General features: G+C 36.6%; 1 protein-coding gene and 1 non-coding gene across 2 annotated transcripts; both read left to right on the top strand.

Moving 5' to 3' along the window:
- The first annotated feature begins 13115 nt into the window (after positions 1-13115).
- Positions 13116-13222, top strand: LOC113330755. Its single transcript, XR_003350480.1, has one exon. It is a non-coding gene; the product is annotated as a small nucleolar RNA R71 (small nucleolar RNA).
- Positions 13223-15234: 2012 nt separating this feature from the next.
- Positions 15235-18474, top strand: LOC113330484 (pyruvate kinase 2, cytosolic-like). The gene is made up of 5 exons (XM_026577291.1): positions 15235-15254; positions 16435-16590; positions 16815-16892; positions 17110-17182; positions 18368-18474. The coding sequence occupies exons 2-5, from the start codon at positions 16438-16440 to the stop codon at positions 18472-18474; spliced, it is 411 nt and encodes a 136-aa protein (XP_026433076.1). The 5' UTR covers positions 15235-15254; positions 16435-16437.
- Positions 18475-18881: the final 407 nt, after the last annotated feature.

The following is an 18881-nucleotide window of genomic DNA, read 5'->3' as shown; positions in this document are numbered from 1 at the left end:
ATTTTATTATTTTATTGCTTTTATAGGCAGTATGCATAAAACCCAGTGCTAAAAGAAAAACATGGTTAAATGATCAGATCTATCAATGATGTCTCTTACCTTGGCATTCCAAGCACAAGCTACGACTATTATGTGCAACCTTACTTTCGTAGTCAGTCGAAGAGAATGGGTTGGATAGCTCCTGGTGATGGTTGGTATGAACCCATACCCAACTAATTATGGAGTCTGACATATATATAAGATGATAACGAGAAGAAATTGTTAAGAATACAAATTCTATTAGCAATCATAAGTGTGAGATTTTTAAGTAAACAATATATGAAAAGAGAATTCACATCTTTTGTCTTTGAATTCACATGTCAGAGTTAGCTTGAAAGGATTTTTCATGGTTTTTGGATATTGGTGGGGCTAATAACCATATATAGCTAAGAAATGGTATTCAGATATTAAAATAGCCGAGGAAGTGGGAGATGGTAAGTTTCTCAGGGACATTGAGGAATGTAATGAGAATTTTATTCTCTTTGCGGACAATGTACGTTAACTTTAGAAACTTCCATGGAGATTTGTCTTTGGTGTACTTTAGTAATGTCTAAAATAGATAGTCCAAGGTGGTTTGGCGAAGAAAAAAAAACATAAGTTTAAAATGTATAGACAAAGATTTGAGGGTACTGTCTAGAGATTTTCGGCTGAGGACAGTGAGGTTTTATGCTCGCGACAAGCCAACTGTGGAAGGGAGAGGGAGTTGTCGTGAAGGACATTTGAGGATCTCATATGGAAGGAAGACAAAATTGTCATTCTATATCGGTTTAATCTTTTTTTTCTCATTACTATTTTTATGGATTTTGATAAATCCATAACTATGTTCTAATAATCTTTAACTAGGGTTTTATGGTGAAACTACTTGAAACATTAGACCAATATGAATTTAATTGAATAATATTTTGGTAGTGGGCTATTACAAATCGAATTTCAATATCGAATCATTATGGTTTATTGATTTTATAAAGATTATATGTTATTGGTCCACCGATGTTATACGATACAAAAGCCTAATGCATAAATGTATATGTTTTTTCAATTTTATTTGTTATAGTATTTGATAATCCATGCTTAGACGACGCAAATAATAATTGTGAATCTATAAATTATATTTTCAATAACTTATTTGTCATTATAATTTGATAGTCCATGTGATGGGCGCCTAATTTATGCATATTTACCGGCATATTTTTCTTAGTACTTATTTTTGTACTAATTTTGTTAATTTTGTGCTTTTGTAGGCATTACACCTTGAATCTGATGTTACAAAATAAACATGGTTAAAGAGTGAATACGACTTATTACAGGACACCCAAGGCAATGTTGCAAATATTGTGAAACTAGAATAATAGGCATGTGACAGCTACTCGGTGGGTGCCTCATAATCAGGAGGAGTTTCTTTCGTTTAACTTAAATGACGAAAGAAACTAAGGTCGGAAAGATTGGTGGAAACTAATGGAAAGTGCTTGAATGAATTGATTGTTTATGTTGATTAAAAATAAGGGTGCACAAGCGTGATTATCTTTGGAGAAAAGAAATTACCAAATTTGGATTTGGATTGCTCTTTACGCGTGATCGATCATAAGTCGGAATCAAGTTTATTATTGTGCAGGTACAAAAGACTATTCAAGATTTGATGACAGTAAGATTTTTTTTATTGGTTTCGTATCTTTGTGATTTTCTTCATGCACGAACTTGATCGGTTGAGATCTGACTAAATCTAGTTTATATTTTGATAGACTTGTTATTGCTAGTTCGTATTTAGATCGACAAGCTATCATTTGGTGGTACTCTTCAGTATCTGGATCTTGTAGTTTTGTTTGACTTGGTCTGGTTAACTTGTTAATCCAGATATTGGAAGATCTAAACCTGAAAAAGGAGTTTATTTGATTTTAAACTGAAAATCCTTTGTCACGCTCAACTATTATATGTCTGATTAATTTCCTGATATAGGAGAGTGGTTACCAAACAGATTAATCATTTACTGTTTGGTAGATGATCGAAAGGGGTTGAGTGCTTAAAGTCTTTAGAACTTAAGATAGTGGACTATATCATAGGATTCATGTGTGTTGGCCAGATTGGTTGTAGGCGTAGGGGTACTGAGGAAACTAGGTAACTAGGGGTAGTTTACTTGGTTTCAACTGTACGAAGTTGGTAGTGTCTTTGTATAGCGGCTTAATTATGAGAAGATTGAAAACTGGACTAGGTCCCGGGGTTTTTCTGAATTTGCGGTTTCCTTGTTAACAAAATCTTGTTGTGTGCTTTTACTTTACTTTTCGCATTATAATTTGTTTAAGTTATAATTAAGTAATTACACTTGTACGTTAATCCCGAACATTTGGGTTGATCCCTATAGTTTAACGTTTGGTTTCTGTTAAATCAATGCTCAGTTGAATCCACAAGTTTTTTTATATCAATCTTGTTGTCAATGTTAGATGATCAAAACTATATCTTTTTTTGTAGTCTACAAATTCAAGTATCGTACTAGGTTAGAATTTGGTAGTCACCCTCGAAGATCGACGAAGACATTTAGAGTCTGTATCAGGTATATGAAGACCGGGTCATTCTATTTTACTCATTATCTTACCATTTTATATGTGGAGACCATATGACTTCTAATAGATTTACAAAGAAGAAGTTTCGAGTCAAACGTCTCTTGTTAAAAATCTCAAAATATGATTCTAGGGAAGATGTTCAACGATCCTTAACAACGTTAGTTCTAAACAATTTATTGTGTGAATTAATTTGTGGATCAACTGAAAATCTCCCATACAAATGATTTTATTACGTGGGAATGTTTCAGACATCATAAGAAAGAAATATTGAACGATGTGATATTTCTGCTCAGCGTAGGTTGGTGAACCAGTTCGCAAACCATAAATATATGAGTTTTAGAAATACATGAAGGTTGGCAAACCAGTTTGCAAACCGTGAGTTCAATTTGGAACAGTTCACGAACCATTTGGAACTGAATTCTTGAAGTTTGTATTATAGGCTAGTAGTTGGCGAACCCTGTAATACCCCGATATTCGGCAGTGGTTGGTCGAATGGAGTATAAGTAATGATTCGTCCTTTCCTAACACCAAGGCCTAATGGGTTCACTTGACTAAGATGTGGTAAAAACTTCTCAGTTAAGCGTGCTCGGACAGGAGTAGTTGATGGGTGTCGTAGGTGCTCAAATTAATTCACTTATATTCTACTTTACTAATGAATAATATAACAGTAAATAAGGTTCGTTCCCGCGAAGAGCAGGGAGATTTAGTTGTCAAAAGTGTCACAATGGGGTTTTTTGTTTTAGATTCAAAAGCTAAATAAATAATAAAGCAATGAAAATTAATTAAGTTGCAAGCAATGGAGAGAAATATGATCAGGGAATACTTCTTCGTTACTAAACTGTCATCAAGTTATTATATTCATCCATTAATACAATTAATCACAGATTATTACCAACCGTGGAATAACAACTAGCTCAGCGCTATCCCCTAAATTCCTTATATCACTGGGTACGGAAGCTCTCCAATACCAGATTCTATTCATCTAAACCACCTAGTAGTAGCTCACTCAAGGTGTAATTTGTCTGAATGCTTTATCTTTTGTGAATTATAGGTTGATCCTAGTAGTGAGACTCTTAGGTCAAGGTCCACTTTCTAGTGTTGTTTATACACACAATCGCTACACAGAATCCCTCTGCAAGGTCTTGTGTTTTCTATTTTTGTATGAATTATTCGACTATTACTTATCTCCTAACTCAATACTAGCATTTGATTGAATCAACGTATTAATTCAGTTGGCCACCTAAACAATCTATCAATCAATCATAAATATTCTAATTGGTATAAACAATCAATAATCATGTGAAGAACTTCAAAATAGATTTATATAATAACCCAAATCATGTCTAGAACTTAGAATTCATCCCCAATCACTAAGAAGTTTATCTACTCATGGTACTATCAAAACCCATGAATTTCATATGATAAAATGGTAAAGAAATAGTTACGGTGATGGAAATAGCTCCAAACCCTAGCTTTTCTTCTCTTCAATTCTCCTCTCCAATGGCTTGATAATATATTAAAATATATCCTCAAAAATATTATAAGAGTTTCTTATATAGGTCTCCAAATATAGGTGCGTCCGTGCACAAATCCCGTGTAAGCTGGTTGCCATAAACTAGCCAGACTAACACTAAAATCATATAAAACTCGTGGGAAGTAACAACCCACATCCAAACAGTCTTCATGGGCTCAGTCGTGAGTAGTAAAGCCCAGCCCCCAATTCCAATGAAGCTTTTTTAGCTCAACTGTCAGTTCCGTGAATCTGACGGCACACCTTACTTTTTCTTCCAACCCGCGGACATACACTCTCCGTGAAAAATAAAAGTCCCTGAGTTTTCAACTTAGCCAGATAACTTTCACGGAGACTCCTCTGTCCGTGAGTTTCTTTTTTCTTCTGACTTTTCCTTCATCGGCTATTCTACCCGCGGCAACTCGTACCTCCGTGAAAAATAAAAGTCCCTAAGTTTTTAGTTTGCCGTCCATTCATATCATGGACTGTCTGGTCTTTTTTTATTCGGTCAACAAAAATAGAATAAAAAAACGAAACTGTACAAGGACTAGGCTATATTAGCGCTAAGTCAAAAGGCTGCACGCCAATAAAATCTATTTAAAACGAAAATAAACCTCTCCAGACCATTCAACGGAATGAATAAAACCTGGCCTACCCTCATAAGACTCATAATTCTTCTCGGCCAACAAACAAGCTTTATGGATTGTATGGTCATCGTGAGTTTTAGAAGTTCCTGAAGTTTTTACTTTTCCAGCGGTTACTCACGTATACCAAGCTATCCGTGAAAAATCCACTTCCCTAAAACTTGTTTCCATATTTCTCTCAACTCATCTCCAATTCCTGTTCGTAACTCAAACTCTCACTGCATCAAAGCTCAGTCGTCTTCTTTCATGATTCTCAAACATTGTCGAGCTCGATATCTCAGAGACTCCAATATTCTTCAACACCAATCAACACCATTACTGCCATTCTCGAGCTTCTCTACCAACTTCTCATAATAGCAGCAGTTCCGACCAACTCCATTACCACTCCTTCATCGCTGCCATCACCGTTGACCTCCATTGAACTTCCAAGCTTGAGTAAACAACGGCCAATGGCAGCTAACGTCAACTGCCATCGTCACATGAATCTTCCCTGTTGTCTCGAAGTTCTTCCATTCATCACGAAACCACAACAAACTCCAGTGGCACAGCAGACTCTGTCCATTCTTCTCTCGAGCTTTGACACTGGTAGTAACCCAAGTCCACTGCCATCGTATCCATTGTTGATCTCCATCTTCTTTTCCAGCATCACATAGCACCACCAAGGTTTTAATTGCATCAGATAATGGTAGCCAACAGCTTCATCTTCACTGCTACCATCAACTCGCAACATCATTAAGTTCTCTGTTTTAGTTGAACTCCTCTCGGCCTCATGATCATTACAGCCTCGAACTTATCATGAGCATCGCCAGAAAACCAATCATCAATGGCAACAAGCCATTTCCTTCTCTGCAACCAAGAGATGTCCATCCTTCAGTTCTTTAAACCCACGATTTCCATATCCAAAACTCAGCCGGAACCTCCCTGAACTGATCGTGAAGTGAGTTGAAGAAGAAGGTAATCTGCCTTGAGAAATTCCACAGGTGGCAGTAGCAATTCTCATCCAACTGTCAGTCCCGGAAGACTAACAGTGCAAATTTCATTTGAAACATGCCTGCCCCTTAACGTATGATTGGGTTTCCAATAGCAATTATGTGCTTTCACCATTTTGCAAGTTTGACTTGCTTCAAGCGCTCCCAGATTCTTCATACAACGTCGGATTGACTCTATTCTTTCGTCGTTGGTTTTGTCTTTTCGTCCTCTTCGGGATGATAGCAAACACTCTTAGATATGAACGAGCTCCACTTGGTCTTTGGCCCTTCTCCATTTGCGGCTAACTTCTTTTATTGCACAATTGAGTGCCGATTCGCTTCTTTTGGATGATTCACCTAATAAAACACAAATAGAGAAAAAAAATAATTTTTAAGAATATAAGCAATTAGTAGCATGGATTCGACACTAAATATATGCAAAACATGCACTTAACAAATTCCACCACACTTGGATTTTGCTAGTCCTCGAGCAAACTATCTAAAATACAACAACTCCATATACTCGAGAAAACGAATGCACTTAGCTAATGCAACATGCCTTTAAACCCCTAGGTGTCCCTAGTGGACGAGTTATAGTCTCGTGAGGGATTACGAGAGGTATACCCACAAAACCAGCTCCAACTTTAAAGCGTTGCAGCTTCCCAAGCATCCAAAGAGCTATGAGGACGTAGAGTTTCTGCATGCTAGTAATAAGAAGTTAGAAATACCAAAGAACATATTCATTCTTAAATCTTGAGTGAGAAATAACCACACCATAATGAGAGAATGCGTGTTTGAGAGCGATCAATAAGCATTTCGCCTCGACTTCTACCTCAGTTAAAAGGATTTTATGATAATTGCACTCAATAAGACAATTTTTTTATGGGTCTCACATGTGTGCAGGCAAGAATGAAGAGAGAAATCCATACACACGTTGAATGGTGGGAAGGAAACCTTCCGAATTATTTCTGGAGACCCCACAAGATGGTGGGAAATAAAGATATTTTTTGATGATCTCTAAGAAAGGAAATCAACCATTATTATTAAAAATAGAGGATGGGAGTACTTACCACTTTCACATCCGATTGAAATGATGAAAGCACCACTCTCAGAGCATCCAATAGAAACGTCTTCCTTCAGCTCGTCTTATTCATCTTCTTGGTCTTCGTCTTCGGTATTCAACTGTGGATGATGAACTCTTGAACTTCATAAAACTTTGACAATTGTAACTCGTTTCCTCAATTTCCTTGTTGCTTGAAACTTCTTTATATATTTTCTTCCACATGGCCTTATTGAACAAATAACAACCTAAATGCAAATCTTTTTGTATTTTCTCTTCTTCTTTTTTTTTCTTTTTTTTTATTATTATTTTTTTTCTTTTTGTATTTTTTTTCTTTTTGACAAAAAGATTGCAACTACAAAAGTAATAACGAAATTAAAATTAACATGGCCATGAAAGAAGTACTTTACCACTTTGTTCTTCACAACTTGTATTGTCTTCGTATCATAAACTTCAATAACTCTCATCTTTTGATTTTCTTCGCTCTTGTAAATAAGTATTCATACTTAGATATAGAATTCCGCTCATTATTTGTAAGTCTTCAACATGTATATAAAAATCTGATCATTGTATGTTGCTTTACTCGGATATGAAATTTGCTCTTCCTTGTACTGTTGCTTGTAAACCTCAAACGTCTTCAACTTTCCTTGTAGATTTTGATGTCGCTCCCTTGTTGATTATGATGATGTGTTTCTATGGATCTGTTGTTGGCGAGAGAGATAATGGTGTTGACTGCAAATCAAAATACAAGAAGGTGGTTTTTGTCTATAGACGTCACCCTTATGATTGACAAAATTATCACTTAAGAGATCAAAAAGTAGTGCTTCTATTGGTGGGAGGTTGGGTAGTCACCATTCTACCCGAAATTAACGTACAGTGACAAACACTCAAAAGAAAGTTCTTTAGTCATTTATAAAGAAATCTGGTCTAGTGCCTTGGTTGATATGAAAATGGGTAGTCTCCACTAATGATTGATCAGCAACTCTAATAATGCATTTCTCCCTGCACCTCATTTGCATCACCGGCATGATTAAATCCATTATTTAACACTCCAATTCGTAAGAAATCCGAATGTAGTTCCCTAACACTTCCAAGTTCAGTTATGTCGGTCAGAATTCTCTATGTAAACATACCTAGAAGTATGCTAGTGACTCTAAAATCTCTAAAAGTTGGAGGTTTTATGCAAATATTACAAAATTTTGAAAAATCTATATGCAAAATACTCCCCCACACTTAAACTTCACATTATCCTCAATGTGTAAAACCGAAAGTTCTGAATTCTGACGTAACAACAAATGAAACGCACAAACTGTGAAAATTGGTAAAGAATTTGGAAAAACTCCATTTCGCAAAAGTTTTTCATTTACGTGTTTTCTACGAAGTGAAAAAAGGGAACAGTGTTTCGATAAACGGTCTGACAGTTATGGTCTCTGAACTGAATTACGCGCAGTCTGAGTTTTTCTGACGAAAAGGTATTCATCATAATTTTCTTCTAAAATAGATTCCGGAATTAATGAAATTAAACATGGGGATGAAAATATGATATGAAAACAATAAAAACAAAAAATAAAAGAGCTTAAGATACAAAACCAATGGGTTGCCTCCCATTAGCGCTTAGTTTATAGTCGTCAGCCGACTTGGCATTCTCTTTACTACTCCTCCAGAGGGAGTAAATCTTGAATCTCTATCTCATCCACATTCACATAGGCGATGCTTTCGTAGTATGGCTTCAATCTATGTCCGTTTACCTTAGAAGTAGTCTCATCTCTAAGACTAGTGATATCAACTGCACCATGAGAATAAACATTAGTAACAACATATGGTCCAATCCATCTGGACCTTAGCTTACCAAGAAATAGCTTAAGACGAGAATGAAATAAAAGAACTTTCTGTCCCACAAAAAAAATCTTCCGAGAAATCATCTTTTCATGGAAAAGCTTAGTCTTCTCCTTGTATATACGAGAAATCTCATAAGCATCATTATGTATCTCCTCTAGCCCATTAATTTGTAGTTTCCTATGTTTTCCCGCTCTATCATACTCCATGTTGCACATCTTTACCGCCCATAATGCCTTATGCTCAAGTTCAACTGGGAGATGACAAGCTTTTCCATAAACCAATCGATATGGAGACATACCAATCGGTGTCTTATATGCTGTTCTATACGCCCATAATGGAACGTTTAGTCCATAACTTCAATCCTTCCGTGTAGTATTAACGGTTTTCTCAAGGATGGAATTAATCTCATGATTTGAAATTTCAGCTTGCCCATTAGTTTGTGGGTGATACGGCGTACCAATCTTGTGTGTAATGTTGTACTTCTTGAGGAGACCATGGAAGGATTTCTTGAAGTGCGAGCCTCCATCACTGATAACCACTCTTGGTGTACCATGTCTAGAGAAATATTTTCCTTCACAAACTCACAAACAACTTGAGAATCATTAGTAGGGGTGGATTTAGCTTCTACCCATTTAGAAACATAATCCACAACAAGAAGTATATAAAATTTTCCATTCTAATTAACAAAAGGACCCATAAAATCAATGCCCCACACATCAAAAATCTCGACAACGAGAATAGGATTGAGTGGCATTTGATTTTGAGCACCTAGATTGCCCGTTTGTTGACATATATCACAAGATTTGCAAAGAGCATATGCATCCTCAAATAGGATAGGCCAATAAAAGCCACTCTCAAGGACTTTGAGAGCGGTACGTTTAGCACCAAAGTGACCACCACAAGCATAAGAATGACAAAAAGATAGAATTGACTGGAAATTGAGAGTTTGGTACGCACCTGCGGATAATTTGATCAGCACCATATTTCCACAAGTAGGGCTCATCCCACATATATTGCTTGGCTATTTTCTTAAGCTTTAGCTTTTGAAAATTAGACATCGTACTAGGTACTTGCCTTGTGACCAAATAGTTCACTATATCAGCGTACCAAGGTGTTGATTCTTCAATCGAGAAAATTTGTTCATATGGAAAACGATCCTGTAAGGGTAGTTCTTCTTCGGAAACAACAAGTATGCTAAGATGATCAACAACTGTATTCTCAACAACTTTCTTATCTCTGATTTCCATATTGAATTCTTGCAGCAAAAGAATCCAACATATGAGTCTTGGCTTAGCCTCCTTCTTTTTTAATAGGTACCATAGTGCTGCATGATCAGAATATACAATCACATTGGTACCCACCAAATAATCTCTAAATTTTTCTAATGCAAATACTATAGCCAACAACTCTTTCTCAGTAGTAAAATAGTTGATTTGAGCATCGTTTAGGGTCCTTGATGCATAATAAATCACATGTAACCTCTTGTCTACTTTCTGACCCAAAATAGCTCCGACTGCATAATCACTTGCATCACACATTAACTCGAACGACAAACTCCAGTCAGGTGACTTAGTAATTGGTGTAGTAGTCAACAATTCTTTCAATTTATTAAAGGAATCCTTGCACTCCTGGTCGAAGTTAAAGGAAACCTCCTTTTGCAACAATTTGCACATCGGCATTGAGATTTTGGAGAAATCTTTGATAAACCTCCTACAAAAACTTGCATGACTAAGAAACGAGCGAATTTCCCTCACCGAAGTGGGGTATTGTAAGTTCCTAATCAAGTCTATCTTTGCCTTGTCTACCTCGATCCCTTGAGAGGACAAGATGTGGCCAAGTACAATTCCATGATTTACCATAAAATGACATTTCTCCCAGTTTAAAACAAGATTAGTGTCTATGCATCTTTTTAGCACAAGTTCAAGATTATTTAAACAAATATCAAATGAATCGCCATAAACACTAAAGTCGTCCATAAATAACTCAATGATGTTTTCCACGTAATCAGAAAATATACTGATCATACATCTCTGAAAAGTGGCAGGCGCATTTCAAAGACCAAATGGCATTCTTCTATATGCAAATGTACCGAAAGGACAAGTAAAGGTAGTCTTCTCTTGATCCTCCGGTGCAATAACAATTTGATTGTATCCCGAATAACCATACAAAATCAATAATGTAAATTTCCCGCTAACCTCTCTAACATCTGATCAGTGAAAGGCAAAGGAAAGTTATCCTTGCGGGTAGCCGAATTGAGCTTTCTGTAGTCTATGCACACTCTCCATCCAGTTTGAACTCTTGTAGGAACGAGTTCGTCATCTTGATTTCTAATAACAGTGACACCTGATTTCTTAGGCACCACTTGCATCGGACTAACCCATTTGCTGTCAGAAATTGGGTAAATCACCCCCACACTTAGTAATTTAAGTATCTCTTTCTTCACGACCTCCATGACTGGGGGGGTTAAGCCTATGTTGAGCATCACGTACTGGCTTGATATCATCTTCCATAAGGATTCTATGCATGCACATGGCTGGACTAATGCCTTTTATGTCAGCAATTGTCTAACCAATAGCCGTTTTGTGCTCTTTCAGAACCCGAAGAAGGCGTTCTTCTTGTACAGCTGTGAGATTCTTTGCAATAATGACTGGAAGCTCTTCCCCATCACCCAAGTAAGCGTACTTTAAGTGATCATATCTCTAATTTAGGTGCCTACACAACAGAAGGTAAAGGAACTTCATCAGTTACAGGTAAAGATATATATGAAATATTACCTGTTTTAAATTCTTCTGATGTTGTTAAAGCACCACATATCTCAACAAACTCCTTGAGAATATCAACGTCCAAGTTAGGAATGCCATGGACGTCCAAATTAATGTTATTTTGCAGCACAGACTCAAGTTCATCTTCGTTGATAAAATCAAACATCTGTTGTGCTAACGAACCAATAACATCAACAGAAAACGCAGAATGAATATCACTTGGATAACGCATAGCTTCAAATATATTGAAGCGTATAACCTCTTTGTCAAACTCCATAGTGAGTGTCCCAGTATCACAATCAATCTTCATCTTAGCAGTCTTCATAAATGGTCTCCCAAGAAGTAATGAAGTAGACGAACAATTATCCCCATTCTGTATATCCACAACAATGAAATCAACCGGAAAGATTAATTCATTCACTTGCACCAAAACGTCTTCCACGAGTCCCTTAGGATATATGTTCGACTTATTAGCTAATTGAATGATAATCCCTGTCTCCTTTAAAGGTCCAAGATTCAAAGAATCATAAACATCGGCTGACATCACGCTTATGAAAGCTTCCAAATCAAACAAAGCACGCTCGAACTGTTTGTCACTAATAGTAAGTGGTAATGTAAAGCCACCAGGATCTTTACACTTTGCAGGCATCTTCTTTAGCAACATAGCTGAAGCACTTTCTCCCACCTGAGTGATCTCGTTAGCAATCAACCTCTTTTTCCTTGTGCACAAATCCTTCAGAACCTTGGAATACCTGGGAACCGTTCTGATGGCCTCAATAAATGGAATATCGATATACACCTTGTTGAAGATATCCATAATCTCCTTGTCTAGAGCTTGCTTCTTTGACTTGGAAAAACGACTAGGAAAAGGAGTTGGTGTGGTAAAAGTAGGAACTGTGTCCTTAGGTTGACCAGTTGAGGTTGGATTTTCCTTTGGAACGGCTTCCACCTCTATTTACTCTTCCAAGTCGTGACTAAACTTTTCTTGTTGTTTTGGCTCTTCTGTTTGCTTCCCACTTCTTAGAGTTACAACATTGACATTCTCTCTTGGATTCACAAAAGGATGTGATGACAAATTCGCCGAATTCTATGCTTTTATTTCATTCATATCTGCAGCCAATTGTCCCATTTGAAGTTGCAAGTCTTTTATAGCCATATTTTGTTTCTGCAGGATTTCATCTTGACGCTGAGCATTAGCATCTTGCTTTTGCATCATCATTTTCATCATCTCCTCTAAACTAGAATTTTGAGCCTGCTGTTGAGGCTGAGGTGGAGGTTGTGGTCGGAACTGTGGTTGTTGAAAACCACTTTGTCGCCCATAAGGATTAGGATATCTTGGTGATTTGCATAACTGAAATTTGGGTGATCTTTTCAACCTGGATTATAAGTATTAAAATAGGGATCGCACCTTGGCCTCTGATTAAGGAACACAACATTCACCTATTCAGGCTCTTCCTCATAAGTAGGAATAATCACTGCTGCCATTCGTGGTACTACCTTCTCTATATTGTTCATCCGTTGCTCTGACTGTGCAGACTCTCCCATCTCGCTAACTCTTCTGACATTAGAGTTGTTTCTGGTGTAAAATTGTTGAGAATTGGAAGCCATACTCTTAATCAAAATGGTTGCCTGCGAGATTATCTTCTCAGCAAGTGAACCACCGGCAGCTGCATCAATCAAATTCCTCTGTTCTGTAAGTAATCCTTCGTAGAAGTATTGAATGATAAGTATCGAGGATATATTATGGTGTGGGCAGCTTTCCAACAACCCCTTATACCTCTCCCAATATTCATATAGAGACTCCCCAGACATCTGTAGAATGCCACTAATTTCCTTACGAGATGTCGCTTTGGAAGCAGGAAAATATTTCTCCAGAAATAGATTTTTCATCTGAGTCCATGTTGTAACACTCCCTGGAGGAAGACAATACAACCATTCTTCTGCCAAGTCTGTCAATGAGAACGGAAAGGCTTGTAGCATAACCATATCTTTTTCTGCGGTTGCATGCCTCAGACTTGTCATCGTGTTCTGGAACTGTTGAAGGTGTCGATTTGAATTTTCACCTGGATGTCCCTTGAAATTTGGTAGATGATGAAGTAGATTCGACTTCAGCTCCACTGGGTTAGTGATTGTAATGCATAGTGGTTGCGAATCTAAGCATGGAGACGTCAACTCTCCTAGCTTCCTCTCCGGAGGTGGAAGTGGTGGAGGATTTCCCTCGTCGTCTGTATTAACCATCTTTACTGTAGAAGGTTCTTGTTGCAAATTTGGACGTGCTTGTAGTACCGTCCCCTTGCGAGTTTGAATTCCGCACCTCTGGTAATTCCAATCCTTCGATGCCAGAGATTAAGTACCTCAAACAAAAATCTAGAAAACAAAGTTAAAAACTAAAAAGCAAATCTAAAAACAAAAATACAATAAAAAGAAATAACAACTAAAGCTACCGGCTGCTCCCCGGCAGCGGCGCCAAAATTTGATGTGTGTCGTAGGTGCTCAAATTAATTCACTTATATTCTACTTTACTAATGAATAATATAACAGTAAATAAGGTTCGTTCCCATTAAGAACAGGGAGATTTAGTTGTCAAAAGTGTCACAATGGGTTTTTTTGTTTTAGATTCAAAAGCTAAATAAATAATAAAGCAATGAAAATTAATTAAGTTGCAAGCAATGGAGAGAAATATGATCAGGGAATCCTTCTTCGTTACTAAACTGTCATCAAGTTATTATATTCATCCATTAATACAATTAATCACAGATTATTACCAACCGTGGAATAATAACTAGCTCAGTGATATCCCCTAAATTCCTTATATCACTGGGTACGGAAGCTCTCCAATACCAGATTCTATTCATCTAAACCACCTAGTAGTAGCTCACTCAAGGTGTAATTTGTCCGAATGCTTTATCTTTTGTGAATTATAGATTGATCCTAGTAGTTAGACTCTTAGCTCAAGGTCCACTTTCTAGTGTTGTTTATACACAATCACTACACAGAATCCCTCTGCAAGGTCTTGTGTTTTTTTACTTTTGTATGAATTATTCGACTATTAGTTATCTCCTAACTCAATACTAGCATTTGATTGAATCAAAAAATTGATTCAGTTTGCCACCTAAACAATCTATCCATCAATCATAAATATTCTAATTGGTATAAACAATCAATAACCATGTGAAGAACTTCAAAATAGATTTATATAATAACCCAAATCATGTCTATAACTTAGAATTCATCCCCGATCACTAAGAAGTTTAGCTACTCATGGTACTAACAAAACTCATGAGTTTCATATGATAAAATGGTAAAGAAATAATTACGGTGATGGAAATGGCTCCAAACCCTAGCTTTTCTTCTCTTCAATTCTCCTCTCCAGTGGCTTGATAATAGATTAAAAGATATCCTCAAAAATATTAGAAGAATTTCTTATATAGGTCTCCAAATATAGGTGGGACCGTGCTCAAATCCTGTGTAAGATGGTCGCCATAAACTAGCCAGACTAACACTAAAATCATGTAAAAATCGTGGGAAGTCACAACTAGGAATTACCAATAGGTACCATTATAATGTTCTTAGTTAGTGGCAGGTCCACCCATTAAAGACCACTAATCAGAAGTCCATAATTAAAAGAAAACATGAAAATGGATCAAATTTTTTAAGCCCAGGTCCTGTACACGTGTGGAACATATGAGGACGTATTTTTAAATACCGAAAACACCCTTAAGTATATAAAGCAGTAACCAAATCCATTTCTTCTTCATTTCTCGATCTATTCTTCTTCTTCTTCTTCATTTTCTCATTTGTGGTTCGGTGAAAAGCTCCGGCTATGAAGATCTTCTGAGGTGTTGATAAATTCGTGGATTCAAAATAAGATTAATCGGTAGGTTCACTTCCTTACTGTTGGTATAGTTTAGGTTTTAATTTTTCCTTTCTTCTTCAAAAGCTAATTTTAATTTAGGTTTTTTTTCTTCTCGGATTAGAGAAATTTTTATGTTTATAGCAAAATCTAATGTTTAGGTATTAGATCTGATGTTGATTCGGTTATATTCAAAGTTTTGTCATTGTTTTTGGATTCTATCAGCGTTTTTTAATTGATTTTTGGGTTCGATCCATGAGTACGTATATGTAATACTGAAATATTTGTTTTGATTCTGAGGTATTTCGTAAGTTAATTTACCTATACTGATCTTTCTTTTAAGTTTTTTATTGATTCTATCTTAATCCGAGATCCAAATCTCTTGATTTCATGGGAAAAAGAATTCAAAATTCAGATTTTAAGGTTCCGAAAAGAGGAATTAAATTCAGTTTTTTTGTGTTTATGATCTTCATGCTTGATTCGTTAATTTTTTACTTCAATTTTGGTAAAAGTACTTTAGATCTAGATATATAGTGATGTTTTATGTTCATTTCATTATTAGATCTGATGTTTTAACTCGGTTTTGTTGGTCTTTGGTTTGTTTTTAGTTTGCTTTTGTGTATTAATCATCAGTACATATATGATGTACTGAAGGTTTTTGATGAAAATAGTCCAGATCTAGTTATAAAATCATGTTTTACGTTTGTTTCGTTTGTAGATCTAGAATTTTAGTTTCATTTTGTTGGCTTTTGGTTTGGTTTCAGTTTATTTTTATATATTAACCATCAGTACGTATATGACGTACTGATTTTTCTGTGTTTACTATGCTTCTATATGTTTGGTTTCAGTTTTTGCTTGTGTATTAAACATCAGTACGTATATGACGTACTGTTTTTATGAATCTTGATCGTAATTATTCGATTTTTTGGTTAGATTTTGATGGTTTTAGCTTATTTGAACTCTCAATTTGATTTTCTAGTTATTTTCTTTCTTTATTTTCTCAAAATCATACTAATCATACTTGTTAAGGGTACTAAGAAGCTCTGTGTTGTAAGTTTTGTTGATTTGAATTGGATTGTTTTAGGAATTGTCATGATCTTCGTTGTTGTTGCAGTTTTTGAATCGTTTTTTTGGAATTGCTATTATGGATTATAGAGTGAAAATTGATAATAAATGTGCATATCTGGTGGTTCACTTGTTTCAGGTTATGCTAGATACAATAGGCCCTGAATTGCAAGTTCTTAATAAAAGTGAAAAATCGATTGCACTGAAGGCTGAATCATCGGTTGTTTTGACTCCGGATCAAGATAAAGAAGCAACTTCAGATGTATTGCCAATCAATTATGATGGATTAGCAAAGGTGTGCTGAAATTTTGGTTAAATCATAGTGTAATTTCAGTTTGGGCTTGGGAATTGTTGTCACATAATTCGAATATGTTTGCGTTCTGTTGATGTATATCGTAAAATTGGAAAACAATGATTAGGAAGAAGGATGACAGTGTAGATGTTCCCTTGAACCTTCCAATTGTTGTCTTTACGATACTTGTGTGACTATGTTATCCTAAGCTATATGATTTTGTGCAGGCAGTAAAGAAAGGAGACACCATCTTTCTAGGTCAATACCTGTTCACAGGAAGTGAAACTACATCAGTTTGGCTTGAGGTAAGGCACTGAACTCTGACATTTGGAGGATTCATCAATTCTTTTTTACAGGAAGTTGATTTTATTTCATGAATACGCAGTACGTATAAGGCGTACTGATAGAAACTTCTTTCGATTCTGTTTTATTCAGAGTTTTGTCACTTTTTTTGTTTGATCCATGAGTACGTATGCGCAATACTGAAATATGTGCTAATTTATTTATAATTGATTCTAACAGATATGTACTTTACCTGGAAGCGGTGCAGCAGATATGTACTCGAATTGTAAGCAGCGGATATGTACTCGAATTTGTAAGCAGTGCGACAGATATGTACTCAGATTTGTAAGCAGTGCGGCATATATGTACTCAAATTTGTTAGCATATATGTACTCGAATTTGTGAGCAGTGTGCCAGATATGTACTCAAATTTGTAAACAGTGTAGACACACATGTTTGGTAGTAGGGGGGTATTATGATCATTTCTATTTTTTTTATTAATTTTGGACCTCCGGATAAAAAAAAAATCTGGTTGGACCTTACTATAAATAACTATATGGGCTTTGGACCAATCAACAAATTTTCCAAGTCACAACCCACATCCAAACAGTCTTCATGGGCTCAGTCGTGAGTAGTAAAGCCATCCCAATTCCAATGAAGCTTATTAGCTCAACTGTCAGTTCCGTGAATCTGACAGTACACCTTACTTTTTCTTCCAACCCGCGGACATACCACTCTGTGAAAAATAAAAGTCCCTTAGTTTTCAACTTAGCCAGATAACTTTCACGGACACTCCTCTGTCCGTGAGTTTCTTTTTTCTAATGACTTTTGCTTCATCGGCTATTCTACCCGCGGCAACTCGTACCTCCGTGAACAATAAAAGTCCCTGAGTTTTTAGTTTGCCGTCCATTCATATCATGGACTGTCTGGTCATCATGAGTTTTAGAAGTTCCCGAAGTTTTTACTTTTCCAGCGGTTACTCAAGTATACCAAGCTATCCGTGAAAAATCCACTTCCCTAAAACTTGTTTCCATATTTCTCTCAACTCATCTCCAATTCCTGTTCGTAACTCAAACTCTCACTGCATCAAAGCTCAGTCGTCTTCTTTCATGATTCTCAAACATTGTCGAGCTCGATATCTCAGAGACTCCAATATTCTTCAACACCAATCAACACCATTACTGCCATTCTCGAGCTTCTCTACCAACTTCTCATAACAGCAGCAGTTCCGACCAACTCTATTACCACTCCTTCATCGCTGCCATCACTGTTGACCTCCATTGAACTGCCAAGCTTGAGTAAGCAACGTCAACTACCATCGTCACATGAATCTTCCCTGTTGTCTCGAAGTTCTTCCATTCATCACGAAACCACATCAAACTCCAATGGTAGCAACCTTCACAGCAGACTCTGTCCATTATTCTCTCGAGCTTTGACACTGGTAGTAACCCAAGTCCACTGCCATCATATCATTGTTGATCTCCATCTTCTTTTCCAGCATCACACAGCACCACCAAGGTTTTAATGTCATCAGATAATGGTAGCCAACAGCTTGATCTTCACTGCTACCATCAACTCGCAACATCATTAAGTTCTCTGTTTTAGTTGAACTCCTCTCGTCCTCATGATCATTAAAGCCTCGAACTTATCACGAGCATCGCCAGAAAACCAATCATCAATGGCAACAAGCCATTTCCTTCTCTTCCAAGTCTTCTCTGCAACCAAGAGATGTCCATCCTTCAGTTCTTTAAACCCACGATTTCCATATCCAAAACTCAGCCGGAACCTCCCTGAACTGATCGTGAAGTGAGTTGAAGAAGAAGGTAATCTGCCTTGAGAAATTCCACAGGTGGCATTAGCAATTCTCATCCAACTGTCAGTCCCGGAAGACTAACAGTGCAAATTTCATTTGAAACATGCCTGCCCCTTAACGTATGATTGGGTTTCCAATAGCAATTATGTGCTTTCACCATTTTGCAAGTTTGACTTGCTTCAAGCGCTCCCAGATTCTT

The sequence above is a fragment of the Papaver somniferum genome, unplaced genomic scaffold (assembly GCF_003573695.1).
Source record: "Papaver somniferum cultivar HN1 unplaced genomic scaffold, ASM357369v1 unplaced-scaffold_118, whole genome shotgun sequence".
Lineage (NCBI taxonomy): Eukaryota > Viridiplantae > Streptophyta > Magnoliopsida > Ranunculales > Papaveraceae > Papaver > Papaver somniferum.
This window is presented reverse-complemented; position numbering and strand designations above follow the sequence as displayed.

Bases quoted from the DNA above. Each gene is read 5' to 3' on its own strand.
- LOC113330484 (XM_026577291.1), top strand. From the start codon at position 16,438: ATGCTAGATACAATAGGCCCTGAATTGCAAGTTCTTAATAAAAGTGAA. The intron at 16,591-16,814 runs GTGTGCTGAAAT...GATTTTGTGCAG, and splicing joins ATTATGATGGATTAGCAAAG to GCAGTAAAGAAAGGAGACAC. The intron at 16,893-17,109 runs GTAAGGCACTGA...TGATTCTAACAG, and splicing joins CTACATCAGTTTGGCTTGAG to ATATGTACTTTACCTGGAAG.